The sequence below is a fragment of the Carassius gibelio genome, chromosome A17, assembly GCF_023724105.1.
Source record: "Carassius gibelio isolate Cgi1373 ecotype wild population from Czech Republic chromosome A17, carGib1.2-hapl.c, whole genome shotgun sequence".
NCBI classification, from domain to species: Eukaryota; Metazoa; Chordata; class Actinopteri; order Cypriniformes; family Cyprinidae; genus Carassius; species Carassius gibelio.
The window spans coordinates 14,137,759-14,160,429 of NC_068387.1; the positions used below are offsets into that span (position 1 = coordinate 14,137,759).

The following is a 22,671-nucleotide window of genomic DNA, read 5'->3' on the forward strand; positions in this document are numbered from 1 at the left end:
AGTAAAAGAAATGGACACAGCGAACCCATTGGAACTCAATTGAGACAAGTGAAGCCCATTTTTAGCGTTTTTTAGCACTTCCGTTTCTGACGCGCAGACTCAAACGAAGCTTGACGACGTCAGCAACCTGTCTGACAGATGTAAATCTTCTAAGTGGCTGTGCGTGCAAACTGCCATCGTTAATCTTGCAGAGACAGCGAGCTTGAGCGGGGAGTTTTTTGGCGTGAGTGAGCAGGAGTAAGTATTCTGATTAATTATTTGAACTGGTTCAAAAAGATCCGGTTACATCGAAACATTAGTTCGTGAAACGGATATCACTACACTGTTGTGTTTTGAACTCTCTCTCTCTCACAACAGACACGGAAGAGAAGACAATGCTGAATAAAGTCGTAGTTTTCGCTATTTTTGGACCAAAATGTATTGCCTTGACAACCAATCATAACATTCCTTGCATTACCACAAGAGTAAACTACTATGCATGCATAGATATTATGCAAGTTGATATTCTGATCATATTTTTTTTCCCCTAGAACATTTTACCAATTCCATACGACATCAGTCCTAATGACTACTATTAATTTTGTATTTAATCATTTAGAATTTACATATTATTATTCATGAAGGCTGGAAGTGAAATTTTTTTTTATATTTAGGTCTGCATAATTATTAAGCAGATTTTCTTTTAAAATCTCAAAATGGACTAAAAATGAACTCCCAAAACATGGACTCCCTCTGTATTTGTATTCTTTTTAAGTAATTAGTTGTTTAATTGTAGGCTATACATTTAGCCTTATTATCGTCCTGACCTACCCCTAACAATACACATACCTGTTGGTAACCCTGCTGAAATATTAACCTAATTTGTTTCAATATATTCTAGTTTATTCCGGTTAAAAATTCAGTTTTCTTGGAAAGAACGACTTATGTCTGAGCGAGACTTTAGTTAATTAGCCACTGTTACACCAAATTCTGTGATCTAGTAGGCACTGTAGCGAGGGAGTACATTGGATTAGCTCAATATAGCACCTACTTGTCATATAATTTGGTGGGTCACAGAATTCGGTACAATACTGGCCCTGCAGCAAACTCATTTAGCAGATCATAATATTGCTGATTTATACAGTCTGTCTAACAGACTTTTTGGTGAAGAAAGATAACTAGTCAGAGTCATAACTATGTTATTACTGAATACATTACTGTTTGTTCAATTTCAAATCTATAGATCCATTTTTTTTCTATTAAATTTGAGTTCATGTCATTTCTAATGATGTTACTTTGACAAGCATTGCCATACCATACAACGATGATATCATTATTTCATTAGCTGTGCATAATTTTCATCTCATGAATTGTATGTTGGTTTCAAACTATTTTAAATTAGAATAATTTTGGTAAATAAAGCACAATAATATTTCAAGAAGGTCAACATGAAAAGATTAATTTTAAATAAAATCCACAGAGAGGAAAGTTTATTAGCTATTATTATTATAGCTTTAGTAAACCTCTTCAAAGCAGACGCTATCATTGTTAAACACAACCACCAAGCATAATACATAGATCATACATTATTTTTAAATGTCACAAACTTGGATAAACTTAAACAATTCTACCTATGTATACAGAATTTAGAGAAGGGTCTGTGGGAATTTAAGCGACGTGAGTTTAACTTCCGCTGCTGTAGGTGTCGCTGGATTGAAATTTCATTTTCAACTCAGAACAACGAAGAAAAACAACAAAAGCTGTCAAAGCAGCAGAAATGTCAACAGATCGCCCTTTTCTAAACTATAAAGACGTTTACGTTTCAGAATAAATGTGAATCTTTCCCGGTGGTAAGTTCTGTAGAAACTGAGAAGCTCAGTAGTTTACCTCGTGGAGTAAGATACGTTACGCTAGCTAGAAAGTTTACACATAGCAAATTGCAAAAGGCAATTTTTTGTTGTTGTTTGTTGTTAGTCTTTGTTATTTATTCAAACTAGTACACCAGACCACAAATAAAACAGTTAGACGCGTACTGTCCTACATTATCTTGTTTAACACGATAAAGCAACTTTTAACGTTGTTTGTGTATTTAAGGCGTGGTTATTGTTGTTAATATTGGCTTGTGTGTGTGTTCACTATTTAGTTGACTAAATAGATGTTTAGATGCGATTGATAATTTAATTGTCAATGCGAAGTGGACGTGCTGTGTTAGAAAGAACAATGACTAACCACGTGATTAGGCAATAAAAGAATAAAGCTCCATAATAACTTCTATATTTTGATAAGAGACATACACTTTTAACATATTGTACTTGGAAATGAACATTTAAAATAGATTTTTTTGTTTTTTATGTTTCCTCATCAGAGGGAACACAGAGCCATAGGTTGACAATGGCCACCCATCCAGCACCACTGCTATTGAGGGAGTTCTGCCCACTCTACTACCTTCTCAATGCCATCCCCACTAAAGTCCAGAAAGGTTTCCGCTCGATCCCGGTCTACTTGACTGCATTGGACAGCAACAGTGATTATATGGCCATTGGCAGCAGCATTGGCATGCTGTACCTTTACGGCAGGAGAGTAAGCCAGATGAACAAATACAATATAGAGGTAAGTCTGCGTAGTGCTTCCTCTTTCTTCTGCATCACTCACTGTTGATCTCATTTGGTTAAGAAATGTTTTCTACAATATGTAATTTGTTTTAATAGGGCAAGTGTGAGACCATTACTGCAGTGAAATTGCTGAATTGTTTCGATGATCTTGTGGCTGTTGGGACAGCATCAGGCCGGGTTGCTTTCTTTCAGCTTGTGTCACCATTGCCTGGTAGAAATAAAGAGGTACAATTTCATCTCAGATTACAGTTTTCAAGTAGCAAGGGTTTCATTAAATAAGTGATTAGGTTTATTTATTTTTTTCTCCAAGACAATTAACATTTTATTGGAATAATATGTCAATGACTCTTTAATACAGCATTTTTTTACTTTCCTTTTTACTTATTAGAAGATACAAATTAAGCATTTATTATATTTAGCTTTTAACTTTAATTTAGGTGTGTATATGTCCCTTCCTAAAAAAAAAAATATATATATATATATATATATATATATATATATGAAGGAAACATTTATATGATTGATAAGCTGATTATTGATGAATACATCTTATTAGTAAAAGACCATGGTGTCAATTTCTGTGTCTTATTACAGCTGAGAAGATTTGATGTTGTGGGCTTGCACAAAAGCACAATTACTGCATTAACATGGAGTGCTAATGGCATGAAGCTCTTCTCTGGTGATGATAAAGGGAGGGTGGTTTGTTCTTCTGTGGACTTGGATCAAGTAAGTATTTTATAAGCAGTCGATTTAATCTGTTTCAGATATTCACTGTTAGTTGGATCATATAGTTTTAGAAATCTGACATTTTTTGTCTTTCAGAAGTCTGATTTTGTTTTACTGTCTAGTGGCTGAATATGTGTGTGTGTGTGTGTGTGTGTGTGCATTGGTCTTTAAGGGAGTATGTAATCCAGTGGTCCTCTTTGAAGAGCCTTCAGCAATAGTTCAGTTGGAATATAGTCAGAAAGTACTTTTGGTTTCGTCCCATCAGCGCTCTGTGCTCTTCTACACACAAGAGCAGTCGCATCATCAGCTGGGCACTAAACCACGTAAAAGGTACAAAACCCTCAGGCCATCTTCGCCTAAAAGTAATCTGTCATTGTCAGGGTTGCAGCACTGCGTTTATGCTGAATTCTTGATATCTGGCTTTCTTTTTACAGCAATGGCAAGTTTGGTGCCTGCTTTCAACCAGCTCTGTGCAAACAGAGCGATCTGGTTGTTTATGCAGCCAGGCCTGGGTTGCGTCTGTGGACGACGGATGTGCGGGGACGTGTCGGGGAGACCCACATCCTAAAGCCACTTTTTAGTCAGGATATACCTCAGTTTGAGCTGTTCCCACGTTCAGGCTCCAACAGTGGCTACAAACTTTCAGAAAGACAGTTGGGAATAGTCAACTGCTTCCAGAAGGAGGGCTGGGTCCTCAGCTGGAACGAATATAGTGTTTATGTTGTGGACTGTACCAATCAAGTATGAATTAATCTAAATTATATTCATAATTGATATGTTGTCAATGCAAACTTAATTTGTGCGTTTTTTCTCGCTTATTTCATTCACTCTTTAAGGTCATCATTGGAGGATTGGAAAGCAGTGGAGATATAGTGTCTGTGTCATGCACGGAGAATGAAATCTTCATTCTGAAAGGAGATCGGGACATTTTGCGGATCTCAGATTGCCCCGAGGGATTGGTTTCCAACTGTGAGTACAGTACTGATGCCGTAGTGGCAGTTTTAGTCATGCACTTTGCTCCATCAGCAGTACTCTGATATTAAGGGGTAGGAAAATGCCTCTTTTGCCCTTCGTAGTTGAAAAAAATGCATTGTTTTTTACAAATATTTTTTACATTTGTGTGCCTCTCTCTCTTAACAAAAATATTAAATTTAAATTCTGAGTTAACATATAACCTAATGCTCTTGTTTACATTTAGAAATGTTGTGAAAAAATAGCTTATCAATTTTTTTATATCAATTAAAATATGATCTTAAAATGACCATAAAATTATCTGTTAATTATTAGGTAATGTTTAATAAATTCATTAGTAAACATTAAAAAATGCATTATCTCATGCTTCTACATATATATTGTATATATTCATATATCTGAATATATAACTAATGAATATAGACTAATGATTTGTTAAAGCTTATATAAAGCTTGTTAATGATTTATTAATAAAAAAAGTTATTATAAAGTGTAATCAATTATCTCATTAATGTATCCTTGCTGAATAAAAGTATTAACTTCTTTTTTTATATATTTTGCTTGGAAAGAATTTTAGTATTACACGCATGTCCACACTTCTTTTGGGGCCGCTGTATCTTAGATGCATATCTTTCTTATGCTTTCTTCCTCAGTATTAGACCACTCCAACCATTTTACATCTCCTCCTTCCACACCCACTATATTGCTGCCTCCTAATGGTGCCGTGGAAATTGCTCAACCAATCAGGACCATGCCCATTATTACAGAGCAGGAGACTCAAGCCAGTCCTAACTCAGAGGAGGTGCATGATGGGGTTGAGCAGTCAGAGGAGGTGCAGGAGGAGCAGCATCCTGAGGAATTCGGCCATGTGGTAGAGGCTCTGGAGGTGGCAGAGGACTTGGAGCAGCAGCGGGCCAGTTTGGGTACAGTGGAGTCCCGCAGCCGCAGCAGCTCAGTCACCTCATGGGAGAGTGCACAGGGCATGTTTACCAACACGGAAGCCTCCACCTCAGAACTCTCCTCTAGCCGATACAGCCCCATCACCCAAGAAGATTTCCAACAGGAGCTGGTGGTCAAGGCCATCAAGTTGAAGAAGAAAGGCAAGAGAAGACGGCAGGGTAAGAGGATCAGTATCACATGATGTGGTGTGTAAATTTGATTATATTCCATTCACTGATGTTCTCCATACGTTCTTGTATAACTGTAGCGAGTGGGACCTGTGTCAACGAGCGCAGCAGCTGGTCAGAGAGCATTTTCAGCCAGGATAGTGCAGGCAGTGATGTTCTAAACACACCCATGAGCGAGCCTCCTTCAGACCACACCAGCCTTCTGTGCAGCAGCCCCGACCTGCACAGTGCCGGCTCACCTGACCAGGATGGTTCCATCTGTGGAGAATCCCACAATTCAAATGCCTTAACCATTCAGAGGCCATCAGAGCCCTTACACAGCGAAGAGCCTCTTCAGGATCCAGTTAACCAAACAGCAGAGACCCTACCGGCTTGCCCTACATCACTGGCAATACAAGATATGGAGTGTCAGGTGTACAGTGAAAATGTGTTTGCAGAAAACGAGCAAATTGCAGCTACACCTGATGTGGACGTGCTACTGGAATGTACCTTCTCATACATGCAGGCAGCTGATGAGCAGGACATCATGAAGCAATATGTGAATGAGAGCAAAGACACCCTGAAGGATTCAGAGGAAGATTTTAAACGGAGTTTACATGGAGACTTTCATTTGGATTATGATCCCATTAGGCCGCTGGGTTACTCCCCGGAACCCGAGCCAACACCATCTAGTGACGAGGAGGACATCTATGCACATGGTGTGCCATCCAGTGCTAGTCTAGCGGACGGACTGAATGCCCTGAGCTTGCAGAGCTCATCTGCTGAGCAGAAGGAGGACGAAGAGACGCAGCTCCTCAAAGTCGACCAGGTAAGATAGCTAAAGAACTAACAGATCAGAGATCTGTATCAGATCAGGAGAAGGTTACTTGCATAATTTATAGAATTTTGGGTTCAGTCACTTATGTTCGATAAGGCTATATGTGTTTGGTTAAAGATTACAACACCAATATTTTGAAATATTCTTACATTAACAGTTTCTTTGTACAGTGTATATATATATATATATATATATATATACACACACACACACACACACACACACACATATATATATATATATATAAACATAATATATGTAAAGTAATTTATACCTGTGATGGTAGAGCTGTTTTTTCAGCACCATTATCCCAATCCTCATTCTCACATGATCCTTCAGAAATCATTCTAATATGCAGATTTGGTGCTCAATAAACATTTCGTTTATTATCAACATTGAAAACAAATTTTTTTGGAAACCGAGAATTTTGATGAATGGAAGTTTAAAAGAATAGCATTTATTTAAAACAGAAATGTATGTAATAAATGTCTTTACTGTCGCATTTGATCAATTTAGTGCATCCTCGCTGAATAAAAGTATGAAAGAACAGCAGTAGAATGTTTTTAAAAGTCTTTGTGAGAATCACCGTATTAAATTGTATTGATGTCATGTGTTCTCTGTTTTAATCTCGTTCCGTATGTATTTCTCTTTGTTTGAAGTTGGCTGAAAGTTGGATGGGCTACACTGGGCCTGGCGGTGGCATCCTCAGTCTAGTAGTAACGTACAGACATATCTGGTGTCTTGACTTTAAAGGAGGCCTTTTCTGTAGCGGTCTTCCTAATGCTAGCTTGAGCTGGCAGAAGTTTGAGGAAAATATCCATCAGGTGGCGCTGTCCCCATCAGGTAAAGGGCATAGATTTGTTTTGTTAATAAATAAGCACACAACTTCATAAGCAAGTATTAGTTATTGTTGTTCTAGACTAAACGTTGTCCTGTTGCTGATGTGTTTGCTTAGGCTCATTGCTGTGGAAGGTTGAGCAGAAGACCATGACTGCTTACGCTTGCGGGAAAATCACCATCAAAGGGAAGAGACACTGGTACAAAGCCCTGGACGACACAGCGTTTGTGGCTCTTGGTGATGACACAGCCTGGATCATTCGCACTAATGGAGACCTGTACATACAGACAGGTGTGAGAGAATAAACACACCATAGTGCTCTCACATTACAATCACATATTCTACTCATTGTTTATTTATCCGGGATAGGATAAAGTATTTTACTTAAAATCTATTACAATATCGCCGCAGACCACAGAGAGAGATGTTATTTCACGATTGGACCACTAGAGAGTGCTGCATGTACTTGAGAATAAGTCATTGTACTTAAGTTAGCAGGACAGATCACCCCAAAATGAAAATTAATCATTTATAAAAAATTAATGAAAGTCATTATTAACTCACCTTGTTGTTTCAAACCCATGTGACTTTAATTCTCTAATGTAACACAAATGGAGAAATGCACTAGTTGCTTTTTTCTATGCAATTTAGTTCTCATGTGGGCTGATGACTTTAAAAGCTCAAAAGGATGCAATAGCATTAAAGAGGTCCATGTGACTTGAAAAAATTGTTTTAACTAACAAAATCATAATTATACTACAGTGTAATTGAATGGAAAAGAGCTACCAATTTAACTTTGGCATGCAGTGATGAAGATTATAATCAACTCAACTGTTTCCGTTACTTTATGGCTCTGTTAAAGCCTTATCTTCTCTTTATGACCCCCTACCTAAAGTGAGTTCATTAGCTACAGTACTGTGAACATATTACTAAAAATGTTCACTAGTAGCAGTTTCTGGTTTTATTGGGAATAGTAACTATGAAAATATGCATAAACCAACCGAAGGTGTGCTGTTGTAGTGTAATCAGCTGATGAATACCGTTGCTCTATGTGTGTCTTCAGGGCTGAGTGTGGACAGGCCATGTGCACGGTCAGTGAAGGTGGACTGTCCATGCCCCATGGCGCAGATAGCAGCACGTGGCATTGTGGCGTGGGCACTGAGTGAGCAGAGGGGTGTGTTTTACAGAGAGGGTGTCAGCAGCTATTGTGCAGAGGGGGAGCACTGGAAGCATGACACCGTCAGGTATGTCTGTCATCGTGGTTTTCTCTAAGCTGATTGCAAAATCACTATAGTGAATAAATAAAACAATGATTTCTGGACTGGTTTTACACGTAATGCAGTGTCAAAGTTGTGTCCATCTTATTTTGCAAATCGAAAGTATGCTATTTTTTTTTAAATGTTTAATTTAGTTTACATATACAGCTATGGTCAAAAGTGTGTGTGTTTGTGTATATATATATATATATATATATATATATATATATATATATATATATATTATCATTTAGTACTGCACTTCAGAAGCCACAGAAGATAATTGCATGTTTCCAAGAAGACAAAATAAGTTACATTTAATAATAATATACTGCAAAGTGTATGTACAATTGATCACAGCTGTATGTCGCAACGTAGCCCTGTGAGCAACATTTTGATTTATGAATATTTGATTTATGGCCTGCCAACCCTAACACTGTGCAAGTTGTGCTAATGCTAATTAATGTTTTTCAAAGGCATGTTGTTGATGTATATTGTGGATAAACTGGACATTTTTAATGCTAGCTTTTGCTGTAGAAATAAATTTAAGCATTGATATGTGTGTTTGTGTGTCCATAGTGAGAGCCAAGGTCTTGAACCCATCTGTATTGCTCTGGGTGAGAATAACACAGTCTGGGCATTGGATACTAGTGGCAACTTATGGTTCAGAACAGGGGTCACGGCTAAAAATCCCCAAGGTGAAGGTGATCACTGGTGGCAGGTATATACATGTAATATATTTATGCACGATATATCCTCTTCTAGAGCTGGTCAGATTTTCTGCCGCCTATATGCTGTGTGTTTACCACCCCTTCTGTAGATGAATTACACATTTAGTACAAAAATGCGAATTATTCCAAAAGCTCATTGATTGAAAGAGACCGCTTCATAGCATAAATGTTTCAGATTTATCAAAACAATTAACATCTTTTTCTCTGCATGACTTTTTCATTTAGGTGAGCATCACAGACTACGTGGTGTTTGATCAGGGTGGTCTTTTCCAGACTCTGATCCAGGCCACACAGACTGTCGCCACAGCCACCAGAGCTCCGGTCGAGCGGGTTGCTGAACGTCTGCGTGTGGCCTTCCTTTCCCAGCACTCCCAGTGCCAGCCTAGCCTCATCAGTGTCAGCACCAGTGGCGTGTGGGTTGCTTCTGGACGGAATGAGTTTCACGTTGCCAAAGGCAGCCTCATCGGTATGACAAACTGAGTATGGGAAACCAAAATATGCTTTTCATTTGTCTGAGGACCTTTTGATTGCTTCTTGTTTGAAAATTTCATCTTTTTTAAATAGTGATGTTCTTTTTAATGCAGGGGCATTTTGGAAGAATATTATACCTAGAGGAACAGCCTCTGCCACAAAATGGGCATTTGTGTTCTCCTCTGAGGCTCCAGCTAAAGAGGGCATGTAGAAATCCTGTCTTTCTCTTCGCATTTTCACACCTGTGCAGTATCTGTTGGCATGCAGAAAGCAATTAAATACTGCACACAATTAAAAACGATATATTCAAGCATGTTTGTTTATCTCGCGGATGTCTCCACAGGGAGTTTCCTATGGTTAGGCCAGAGCAGGAAAGACCTGTTCTGTATCTGGGACCAAGACCTCCAGATGCGGCCCTTCACCATACAGTTTCCCCCAGACGTAGAGATGGTACAGCTCTCGGCCTGTCGTGATGCTCTGTGGGGTTTAGATCACCACGGCCGCGTCCACATCCGCACTTTATCAGCCAGTTGTTCCACAGGAATGCAATGGACATTACTGGACCTCAGCCAGCTTGGTGAGAGAATTTTCTTTGCTTTGACAGTAGCTTTATCAGTGGATCACATGCTGGCTAAATTTAAACACTTGTAATGTGTGAACACCCCCCAAAAAATTAGAAAACATTAATATTGTGAAACAGAACAAATTTTATCCTTGCAAAGCTGAATTTTTATTTTTTATTATAACGTTGAAAACAGTTGTGAAGCTTAACATTTTTATGGAAATTGTTATACATTAGATACAAAAGAACAGATTTTTTTTAATTAGATTTTTTATAATAACTAACAAATTATCCCCTGAAAAATCTATTTGGACATTAGGAGAACTGTCAACAGGAGTTCTTTTTTTTTTTGCATTCACTCACATATGCATTAGATAGCACTTAATAGTCATCCTTATGATGATGATGTCTGACACATGATTTAAATAATTTGCTCAAATGTCGCTGCTCCTCAAGGTCTCAAATGTCATATACGTAAGTCGTGTGTGACAGAATGACGCAAGTTGGGCAGACCTTGCTGAGGACCCTCTCCTGTTTCTGTCCCTAGTTCAGATTACCATGTCTCCTGGAGGTCTATGTGATCTGCCTCTGACCTGCTTCTGTCATATTCACAGATAACCAGCCCTCTCCCTCTTCCACTGAAGCTATACTCCTATTAAACCCCTGTAGCTTTCACTTTAATGTCTTCAGTTCCATTTCTGGGAATGTTTAGCTTCGGACATGTTAAATGGCAAGCCACGGTTTTGTGTATCATTCATAACCGCCTGTTGCTAGGGGTGCTGTTTATATTTTTAATTCAAGCAGGTGGTTCTTGCATAACACATGTTTTGTAATGAAGCCTGTAAGCTAGCTATCAAAGGTCATGAGAGGAAGAGAGCAGTCCTTTAGTATTGAATATTGCAGTGATTAGGCTTTAGGAATGCATTAAACACACATTTAATCAGTGAATTTGGTAACAAGACACAAGTTCACAAATCCCAATTGCAATCAATGCAGCTTTCCATTGAAATGACAATGCAGGCTCATCTAATCTGATTACATCAGACATATTTTAATTACATGGCTTGCACTTCAATGCAGTCAATGGAAGGTGTTTGTTTATGGAGCACAAGTGTGTGTTTTGTGTCTGTGTCTGTGTGTGCGTGTGTTTGTGATGTGACATGGGTGGAGACACAAATAAGCAGAGCCACGTGATGGAACAACTGTAGCCCTGTCCGTCTCGAGTTATTAGAGTTGTATCTTGAAATACTGGTTTGTTAGAGTCTAGATGAGTCTCACAAACCTTGGTCTGTGTTAAAGGGATACTCCACCCCAAAATGAAAATTTTGTCATTAATCACTTACCCCTATGTCGTTCCACACCCGTAAGCTTAGTTCGTCTTCAGAACACAATTTAAGATATTTTGGATGAAAACCGGGAGGCTTGTAACTGTCACATAGACTGCTAAGTAAAATACACTGTTAAGGTCCAGAAAAGTATGAAAAGCATCGTCAGAATAATCCATCTGCCATCAGTTCAACTGTAATGTTATGAGGCAACGACGATACTTTTTGTATGCGAATAAAACAAAAATAACGACTTTATTGAACAACTTGTCTCCTCTGTGTCACTATACATCAGCATAGCGCCAATTTGGAGAATCTGAGCTGTACGCAGGCAGCATATTCTCTTCTGTGTCAGCCACGCCACACAGTTTTCTACAACATGGGGGTAAGTGATTAATGGCAAAAGTTTTCATTTTGGGGTGGAGTATCACTTTAAATGTCCTGTGGCATTTGTTTTCATTGAGTTGTCTCGTTTCAGGTAAACTTTTAAAATGCTACAGTAGAAACACACTCATGGTTTAGAAAAAGGCCATCCAATGAACTGAAGCGTCAGCTTTGCTTTATCTCGTTTTGTTGGTAATTAATCAGCACATTGTGTAAAGAGCTGTTGTGGCCAAAGGCCAAGGGGTGTGACGACATTTAAGCAATCTATTGTTTCCAATCATTGTGTTCATCAGGCACCCTTTTTTTGCATTGATTTGGTAGATAGGTGTGTTCCGTTCTATCTAACTCCATGAAAGAATGTGAGACAGCCAGCAATCGTCGATAAAGTAGATTTCACGTTTTTCTGTTTTGCTTTGAATGAGAGTTATATTTAAACCACTACATCAAAATAAATTCATTCAGTTTATGTAAAGGTAATGAACTAGGTGGGAAGAAAATTGTATGTTAGACATTTTTCTTATAATTGTTTGAGCTATTAGGAAAAAAAGTGTCCCGATACTTTTATCTTAACAGAACTGAGTATATATTGATATATACACTACCATTCAAAAGTTTGGGGTCAGTATGATTTTTGAAAGATTTCTCTAATGATTGCAAGGCTGCATTAGAGAGTAAAATATTAGTAGAGAAATATTATTACAATTTAAATAAAGCGTCTTCTATTTTAATATATTTTAAAATGTATTTTATTCCTGTGATGGCAAAGCTAAATCTTCAGTGTCACATCATCCTTCAGAAATCATTCTAATATGTTGACTTTTTGCTTGGGAAACATTTCTTCTTATTATTAACAGTGTTGAAAATGTTTGTAGGTGTTTTTTTTTTTTTATTTGTTTAAAGTTTTTTTTTAATATAAAATTATGAATGTGTTACTGTAACTTTTGATCAGTTTAATGCATCCTTGGTGAATAAAAGTATTAATTTCTTTCATCACAAAAAAAAAAAAATCTTACAGACCTCAAACTTTTGTGCTGAAGTGTAAATATTAAATAGTGTTTTTATCATTTATATTGCTCAGTAGATATGTAATCACACTACAAAATGAATACTATCATTGAAAGTATGAGCTGTAAACGAAGGAGAGAATGTGTGTTAGTGTATCACGTTATGTTAAGATTTGCTTATCTAAGTGTTCAACAAAACCCTCATGACGTGCCGTGATGTATAACTGTGTTTTCAAGGTTTCACAGTGCCTCTATCATATCATAGTGTACAGACAAGAGCTATGTACAGTTCTAAAGTCTTAAGGAGTCTGGAAAAATGGCCCTGGATGTCCTTGACATAGACATTAGTGAAATGGTGCTAGATGTAATGTATGCTGTAGAGCTTAACTCAGCTTAACTTTTATCAGTCACCATCAGGTGGATTGTGATTGCAAAATATTTCCAGGTACAGTGAGTTATTTAAGGAATTGCAACACATTTAAAGTCTATTAAAATGTAGTCTCAACCTCAGACGTCACACCCATGGACCGCTGGCTGGATACATTTTTTTTTTTTAATGTATGTGAAATATTTAAAGTTTGCTACATATATAATCTTTACAAAACGTCCAAGAGTTTTACACACCGGTGTGTTCTGGTTACGTGAGTAATTAAAATGAACCTTTCAAATCTATTGTGTGTAACTTGTCTGATGTTGTTTACAGCAATAAATATGACCAATCATATGGTATATTGATCAAATGTGTGCAATTATCTAAGTGAGACAAGTTTAGGTTGTGGAAAAGAATCCCTGAGTCTTACATTAATGGGATGTTCATTCCCTGAACCTCATGTTTTACTGGAATATCATGGTGACATGGGAAATCTCTCTTTTTCTCTCTCTGTTACTCCCTCACAGGACATGTGAAGTTTCTCAGTTTGTCTTGTGGCAGTCAAAATGTTTGGGCATGTGATAATAATGGAATGGTGTATTTTCGGGTTGGAACTCAACCTTTGAACCCCAGCATGATGCTCCCTGCCTGGATCTGCATCGAACCTCCCGAACAGGTAAACAAGCATTGTACTGACTGCAAAATCCTATCTCTAATGTAGTTACAGCTCATACACAAGCTTACATCCATTTTAAATATTCAAATGTTCAAAAGTTTGGGGTCAGTGAGATTTATTTTAATTAAATTAATACTTCTATTCAAAGATACATTATGTACATTAATCAAAAGTGACAGTAAATAGTACATTTTTGGTTAAAAAAAAAAAAAAAAAAGATTTCGGGTTTTTAAAAGGAATGCTGTTCTTTTGGATTTATTTGCATCAATGAATCAAACAAATCAAAGAAAAAGTAGGGTTTCCACAAACATTGTAAGCAGCCCAACTGTTTTCAACATTGATATTATTCAGAAATGTTTCTTGAGCAGCAAATCAGCATATTCCAATCATTTCTGAAAGATCATGTGACACTGAAGACTGGAGAAACAGCTGCTTTGCCATCACAGGAATACATTTTATATAAAACGGGTATTTTAAATTGCAATAAAATTTCACAGTATTATTGTTTTTACTATATTTTTGATCAAATAAATGCCTTGGTGAGCACAAGAGAGACCTATAAAAACAAAAAACATAAAAAAATCTTACTGACTCCAAACTTTTGAACTGTTATCAAACCATCATTAAAATTAATGTGACATAGGTATCAAATTTGATGTTTTTAAATTATTCTTAAAAAAAAAAATCAAATTCAGTTACATTTGTTTACAAATGACCAGCTGAATACTGATTCCATACAGAAAATTTTAGTTTACAGTAACTATTATTTTTTTTTGATGAACCATTACTACCATGACCAGTGAGGGATACATTTGGCCCTTGACACAATGTGAATATTTCACCAACATTATACACTTCTCTTACTCTTGTGTGTTTTTTGAGCAGCCTGCTGGCCTTCATCTGGTGAAAATTCAAACTAGTCCAAATGACCGCATGCTGTGGGCGCTGGACAACAGAGGCAGTGTGCATGTGCGCGTCGGCATCACTGAAGAGATGCCTGTCGGAACTGCCTGGGAGCACATTCCTGGTATACCTTCATTACATAATCTCATTAGCTGTTTTTATTCTTCTTCTTGTATTCAGACTTTATTATTCCTCAACTCATTTTCAAAGATGTTTTATTAGAGCAGAAACTTGTTTGACTGGTTGTTGGTTCAAGTATTTTTTTCCAAACTGTAGGACTACAGGCAAGTCAATTGGTTCTAAGTATGAGGACAGCTTGGGTTCGCCTTCCTAATGGTGAAGTGGCACGTCGATACGGCATTACAGAGAGAAACCCAGCTGGAGACTACTGGAAGAAGATCCCAGGATTGGTCAGCTGGCTTGCAGGTGAGTGTTTAGAATCGGTGATGATGAAATGAATATCTGCATGCATAAATGAAAAAAAATGACCAAGTAGCTGTTTTTTTGCAGTGACCCCGATGGATGAACTGTGGGCAGTCGCTAGTGGTGCTCTCAACCAACGCCTTACCAAGACTCTACAGAATAACAGGAGCAACAGCCATGGCAACACGGGTTCTCTGAGTGGAGAGGAGCTGGAGGAAGAGTGGGAGGTGATTTAGATGCCACAAATTGTCAAAGTATCCCGGAAACACTGTTCTGTGAAATTTCTTTCCAGGCACTTTAATTATTCCTTCTTAAAGGAGTAGTTCACCTAAAAAAAAGAAAATTCTGTCGTCATTTACTCACCCTTATGTTGCTTAAATTCTTATTAGTATATTAGGCTCTTTTGAAATTAAAATAATATGCTGTATTTTTCTATTGGGGGGGGGGGGGGGGGGTTGAACTCCTTGTGCACCTTATGACCTGAAATTGAAATTTTTATCCAGCACATTATTTTTGTAAGTTTTAATGTCTACATGCATTTTTAGATCAGTTATTAATTTTTTTAACTCCTATTGATTTAAGAAGGAGGTTCCGTTTATATATTATCATTCAAAAGTTTAGGTTCAGTAAGATTTTTATTTTATAAGATATTAATACTATCGAGCAAGAACGCATTGGAGTGATCAAAGGTGACAGTAAAAACATTTATAATGTTACAGAAGATTCTGATTTCAAATATCTATGTTTCTTTTAACTTTTTCAGTCATCAAACAATCCTGAAAACAAATGTATCGTAGTTTCCACAAAAATATTAAGCAGCACAGCTGTTTTAACATTGATAATAAAAATAAATTCAGCAGCAAATGAGCATATTAGAATGATTCCTGAAGGATCATGTGACACTAAACTAAAGGCTACAGTAATGGCTGCAAATTCAGCTTTACCATCACAGGAATACATTATATTTTAAAAAATGTAGCAAAAAAGTTATTTTACATTTTAAGAATATTTCAGAATATTGCTGTTTTTGATCAAATAAATGCAGCCTTGCTGAGCATAAAAGACCTTTGAATAGTAGAGTATCCTAATGCACTTTGCTCACAACATTGGAAATGGTTAATGTGAATCTGTTTATAGTGAATCTACTGCTTTAGAGGGATATATTATGTAAATATCTCTTATTTGACCAAACACATTTTTATTATAATTATAAGTACAAGAAATATATGCTACAATATAGTTTAGACAAGGTTGGGGGTTTGATTCCGAGGGAACACATGATAGATAAAAATTGATAGCCTGAATGCACTGTAAGTCACTTTGGATAAAAGCGTCTGCTAAATGCATAAATTAAATTTTTAAATTTATAAAATATATTAGAGTGGCCTTTTATTGTGGCCAGCCTAAGGCACACCTGTGTTTCATCATGCTGTCTAATCAGCATCTTGATATGCCACACCTGTGAGGTGGATGGATTATCTCAGCAAAGGAGAAGTGCTCACTAACACAGATTTAGACAGATTTGTGAACAATATTTGAGAGAAATAGGGCTTTTGTGAACATAGGAAAAAGTCTCAGATCTTTGAGTTCAGCTTATAAACAATTGGGACCAAAACAAAAGTGTTTTGTTTATAATTTGGTTCATTGTACACACACACACACACACACATATATATATATATATACAGTATTGTTCAAAATAATAGCAGTACAATGTGACTAACCAGAATAATCAAGGTTTTTCGTATATTTTTTTTATTTCTACGTGGCAAACAAGTTACCAGTAGGTTCAGTAGATTCTCAGAAAACAAATGAGACCCAGCATTCATGATATGCACGCTCTTAAGGCTGTGCAATTGGGCAATTAGTTGAACTAGTTGAAAGGGGTGTGTTCAAAAAAATAGCAGTGTGGCATTCAATCACTGAGGTCATCAATTTTGTGAAGAAACAGGTGTGAATCAGGTGGCCCCTATTTAAGGATGAAGCCAACACTTGTTGAACATGCATTTGAAAGCTGAGGAAAATGGGTCGTTCAAGACGTTCAGAAGAACAGCGTACTTTGATTAAAAAGTTGATTAGAGAGGGGAAAACCTATAAAGAGGTGCAAAAAATGATAGGCTGTTCAGCTAAAATGATCTCCAATGCCTTAAAATGGAGAGCAAAACCAGAGAGACGTGGAAGAAAACGGAAGACAACCATCAAAATGGATAGAAGAATAACCAGAATGGCAAAGGCTCAGCCAATGATCACCTCCAGGATGATCAAAGACAGTCTGGAGTTACCTGTAAGTACTGTGACAGTTAGAAGACGTCTGTGTGAAGCTAATCTATTTTCAAGAATCCCCCGCAAAGTCCCTCTGTTAAAAAAAAGGCATGTGCAGAAGAGGTTACAATTTGCCAAAGAACACATCAACTGGCCTAAAGAGAAATGGAGGAACATTTTGTGGACTGATGAGAGTACAATTGTTCTTTTTGGGTCCAAGGGCCACAGGCAGTTTGTGAGACGACCCCCAAACTCTGAATTCAAGCCACAGTACACAGTGAAGACACTGAAGCATGGAGGTGCAAGCATCATGATATGGGCATGTTTCTCCTACTATGGTGTTGGGCCTATTTATCGCATACCAGGGATCATGGATCAGTTTGCATATGTTAAAATACTTGAAGAGGTCATGTTGCCCTATGCTGAAGAGGACATGCCCTTGAAATGGTTGTTTCAACAAGACAATGACCCAAAACACACTAGTAAACGGGCAAAGTCTTGGTTCCAAACCAACAAAATTAATGTTATGGAGTGGCCAGCCCAATCTCCAGACCTTAATCCAATTGAGAACGTGTGGGGTGATATCAAAAATGCTGTTTCTGAAGCAAAACCAAGAAATGTGAATGAATTGTGGAATGTTGTTAAAGAATCATGGAGTGGAATAACAGCTGAGAGGTGCCACAAGTTGGTTGACTCCATGCCACACAGATGTCAAGCAGTTTTAAAAAACTGTGGTCATACAACTAAATATTAGTTTAGTGATTCACAGGATTGCTAAATCCCAGAAAAAAAAAAATGTTTGTACAAAATAGTTTTGAGTTTGTACAGTCAAAGGTAGACACTGCTATTTTTTTGAACACACCCCTTTCAACTAATTGCCCAATTGCACAGCCTTAAGAGCGTGCATATCATGAATGCTGGGTCTTGTTTGTTTTCTGACAATCTACTGAACATACTGGTAACTTGTTTGCCACGTAGCAATAAAAAATATACTAAAAACCTTGATTATTCTGGTTAGTCACATTGTACTGCTATTATTTTGAACAATACTGTATATATATATATATATATATATACATATATATATATTCAGCTTTATCTGTAAATGCACTTGTACCTTGTTAAATACTTGACAGGAGTGCAATCATAATAGCATTTGGCACATACAGTATCTGTGAGTCGTATAGAGAGCACGGCCTCTAACTTGCCTCTGTCTACACTAAAGTGACGTGTTGCAGTTTAATGTGAGGTATTTTAAAAGGGCGGTTTGACTTTTAAATCCTAAAACAGAAGAAAAACTATTTGAACTTACTACTTGGTTGATAGAATCTATCATAGTCTGTTATGGAAAAATACTGTATAGTAATGCTGGACGAGCACTCTTCATATACATCCATATAAAGAATGCATCTTAATCTCATAGATAACTAAATATTAATTCAGTGCTAGGTCTGATGTATCATTTCCTTTCTTCTTTCTTTAGTGTCTGACTGTGAAGTGTTTGTAAATCTTCCTTTTTGACATTTTTACACCTCAGTAAGGCATCATATGCAGATTGTTTTGGCCTGTTGTGCTCTACTAGTTTACGTTTTGCACTTAGCTCATATTGTAAATCAGATTAAGGTGATAAATGTGGTACACTGGGCATGTAATCCTAAGCCAGTGTGGTTAAAGTGGTGATGCCGCTAAATGTGAACTCGCATATTGAACTGTGACTTAACCTTTGCAATCTTTACTCCATGCTTAGTCATGACAAACTTGCAAATAAAATCTTTACAGAAAGTGTCAATGCATTTTGTGGTTTATTTGCAACAGTGTGATATTATGGATGATGTACACTACCGAATGTTCGGATGCACTTGAATTTACACTACCGTTCAAAAGTTCTTATGATTTAAAAGAAAAGAAATTAATTCTTTGATTAATAAGTGACAGTAAATTAATTTATGTTATAAAATATTTCTATTTCAAATAAATGCTATTTCATTTAAGAATCCTAAAAAAAATGCACCATGGTATCATTTTTCACAAAAGTATTAAGCAGCACAACTGAATTATTTATTTTAATATTTCACAAAATTACTCCCTTACTGTAGTGTTAATAAAATAGTAGTGTATGTTTATCATGATCTTCTGTTAAAATGATTAATATTTATGCTTAAATGCTTGAAATCAAAATATAAAGGCAAATGCTTTGCCACTGTGCGTTTTTTAATGGATTAATTAAACCAAATAGTTAAAAAAGGGCCATCAAGTTCCCACCATGGAACATGGAAACTCCTTTGTCTTTAAAAAGGATTGCATGACGGACCTTTTGTCTGAGACAACGTCCCATGCAAAGAGTGAAGAGAGGCTTTGAAACTCAGCAGCTCAAATATGATAGTTTTGACTTGCTTAACATGCTTGGCTTCTTGCTTAATCGTTCTTACTGCAAATTCTATAATTAGTGTTATTAATTAGTTCACTCTAAAATGAAGAAAATTGTACTATTAAAGATGAGCATGTATGTTCATACTTCTCATTGGTAGTGTTCACATTGAAGACAGGGAGAATGTCTTTTGTCTTTGATTCATAAGACACAAAAGATGCACCTTGAATGAACTGAATCTGAAATATTAAGCTCAAAGGCAACAAATGCAAAAAAGATATATTTTTAATAATTTCACAGTGTCTTTCAGAGTGTGACCCCAAACTATTCACATATTTACAGAGCTCTGCACATACAATCAAACCTGAATATTTCAAGAAACAAATGAGTCAAACAATGTACTTTGTTACATTTCCAGTTGTGCACATTACGCTTGATCCAGTTTAAAGTCCAGGGGTTTCAGGAAGTCTGGCAGTGAGTCCACCTGGTCTGTGGGAATGGACTGACTGAGCTTCTGCGTGGCCTGAACGAACAGTGAAGGGGGTGAAGTTCCTGAAAGCCACTGGAAGGCCTTTTCTCCTATGAGCGCCTTCCACACATCTGCATTGTCCTGCAACTGTATTTTCGTCTGGAAGCGAAAAGTGGGCATGAATAAGATGAGGTAGCCGAGGCAGAGGCGCTTCGTCCGCATGTCGAAGTCACTCTGGCAGAACTGGCTGAGTAAACAGTCCAAGGGGGTGTTCCCTGTCAGGTCCGTTGCGTAAGGACACGCGCCGTGACCCAGCAACAGTGCCAAGCACTCGGGACGCACCAGATCACACGCGAGATGCAGCGCGGTCTTGCTGCCGTCCGTGTGGATGCATCCGTGACGGTTCAGGTAGCTCCGTCTCTCGCAGTCTGTGAAGTCTTTAATGGTGGCCATGATCATTTTCAGGATGTTGATGCGGTTGTAGCGGACGGCCATGGCCAGGTGCGGTGTGGTGGACGCCTGGCAGCAGCAGAAGCTTCTGCTGGGCATCTCCAGCGCGCGGGTGGAGAACCTGTTGAGTAAATAACGCGCGTACTGCTGGTGGTCATGTACCAGCGCGTACAGAAACGCCTCCGACGGGGAGTATGCACATGCCTGTCCGTCATCTTCCCAATGAAACACCTCCATTGTCCGCATGTCCTCCAGGACCCACACCGGCAAAAGGTCCCGTACAGCCTGGTAAAATGCAAATGAGGTTTTTTGGCATTGTGTCGGGGATTTATAATCCGCGCGGCTCTCGTACATCCCCAAAGGCATTGTGAGCCCCGCTGTTATATCAAACGTTTTGGGGGGTCTGCTTGGATTTAAAATCACGATTTAACGGCGTTTAATTGGATATTCAGTGCATCCAGAGCTGACACTGAAACATTTGTGAGAATATTAATACGTCACCCTGGAGGCCAGGCGGAGCATTAAATTAAAAATAAGGCTGTTATCTCGTACGATAGAGCCTAAACCCGTTCACCCGCCTTCAAACCCCACTACAAACTCAGCCGAGAGTTTATATTTGCTGGGCAGGTTTGCGCATATCGCTGCGCTCTTTGCCATTGGACACTAGCGCACGTCACCAGGGTACAAAGTGCCTCCAGCTTTTCCTTATTAGTGTAAAAAGCGTGTGTGCGGATGTTTGGGCGGGCGCAATCAGGCGTCCCTCGCGCATTCAGTACATTCAGCGCGAGTCTTGTTACATAATATTTCCCAGACAGAGCTATGCGCTCTTTGCAAGGGGTGATCTGCCTGAACTGTTAATCATGGCATCCTGAAAAAGTTTATTATGGGTGAACGATTAAGTGTTTCCTTGAGGTTATATTGTATAGGCACGCATTTTTGTTTGTTTGTTTGAATTAATAGATTTTTATTTTGAAAAAGTGAAAGGCAAAGTATGTAGAAGTAAAATGAATACTTCATTAAAGAGGATAAAAAAGGTGGAACACATTCGCCATCTAGTGGATACATTTTATGATTGCTTTTAAAGAAAGATCGTTTATCATTGAATAATTTCTCATTTATATTGGACCATCTCTACTTTTATATTATTATTTAAAACAAAGAGTTTATGCAAATACTGGACACTTAAATGTGTTTAAAATAGGATCTGTTTATCTCTAATTTTGTTTAGGAGATCAGATGAATCGGAATCAGATGTAATAATGTGTAATTACAGACTGCGTAGCAAGACTGAATATATTCATCCCACCAGAGTTCAGGATCTCAGTGTGATCTTGCTAAATCAATAATTAAAAAAAATATATATTTATTTTGAGATGCTACCAGATAAGAAACACAATGTAGATTTGATATGATAAAAAAAAAAATATATATAAATAAATATATGTATTAAGAGTACTTCCAAAACAATGAGACAAAGATTGTGCAGTGTTACAGGCACTAATGTCCTGATGACTAGTTTTTGGACAGATGTACCTCGCATTACATGAGACTATGAGACAGAAGGCTTTTGAGCATCACATTAAATAACATTTATTCCTTCTAAATTCCAATCTAATTCTTATAAATCTAATAATTCATATTTTAATTATTAGTAAGTAATCCAATGTATTTCAGTTTTACTATTAACTATTCTTTAGACACTAACTTTATTTACAAGTAACTATTCAAATACTTACTGGACTTTTTGTGCAGTTTTCCTAGGATCAATATACACAGGCTGAAGAGACAGTAAGTCTTTTTTTAGACAATTGTGCATTCCATTTGTTACTATTATCATCTTAGTCTTAATATATATTTTTTAAACATTTTAAGGATTTAGTGTCTCATAAATATGTATTAGTATATGTACTTACTACATACTAACATGTTGATGAACTGAAATACTG

The 22,671-nt window shown here is 37.4% G+C and overlaps 2 protein-coding genes across 2 annotated transcripts; one reads left to right on the forward strand and one right to left on the reverse strand.

The window, feature by feature from the left end:
- Positions 1-1,710: 1,710 nt before the first annotated feature.
- LOC127933431 (tectonin beta-propeller repeat-containing protein 2) lies at positions 1,711-16,874 on the forward strand. The gene is made up of 20 exons (XM_052530437.1): positions 1,711-1,829; positions 2,345-2,589; positions 2,688-2,816; positions 3,186-3,317; positions 3,490-3,647; positions 3,752-4,058; positions 4,154-4,286; positions 4,943-5,407; positions 5,497-6,224; positions 6,893-7,076; positions 7,189-7,362; positions 8,135-8,315; positions 8,907-9,048; positions 9,284-9,524; positions 9,643-9,736; positions 9,877-10,106; positions 13,702-13,850; positions 14,736-14,877; positions 15,030-15,179; positions 15,264-16,874. The coding sequence occupies exons 2-20, from the start codon at positions 2,371-2,373 to the stop codon at positions 15,410-15,412; spliced, it is 4,107 nt and encodes a 1,368-aa protein (XP_052386397.1). The 5' UTR covers positions 1,711-1,829; positions 2,345-2,370; the 3' UTR covers positions 15,413-16,874.
- A 3,199-nt stretch (positions 16,875-20,073) lies between these two features.
- On the reverse strand, positions 20,074-21,323 carry LOC127933393 (ankyrin repeat domain-containing protein 9-like). Its single transcript, XM_052530382.1, has one exon. It carries the CDS (start codon positions 21,089-21,091, stop codon positions 20,234-20,236), a length of 858 nt encoding a protein of 285 aa, XP_052386342.1. The 5' UTR covers positions 21,092-21,323; the 3' UTR covers positions 20,074-20,233.
- Positions 21,324-22,671: the final 1,348 nt, after the last annotated feature.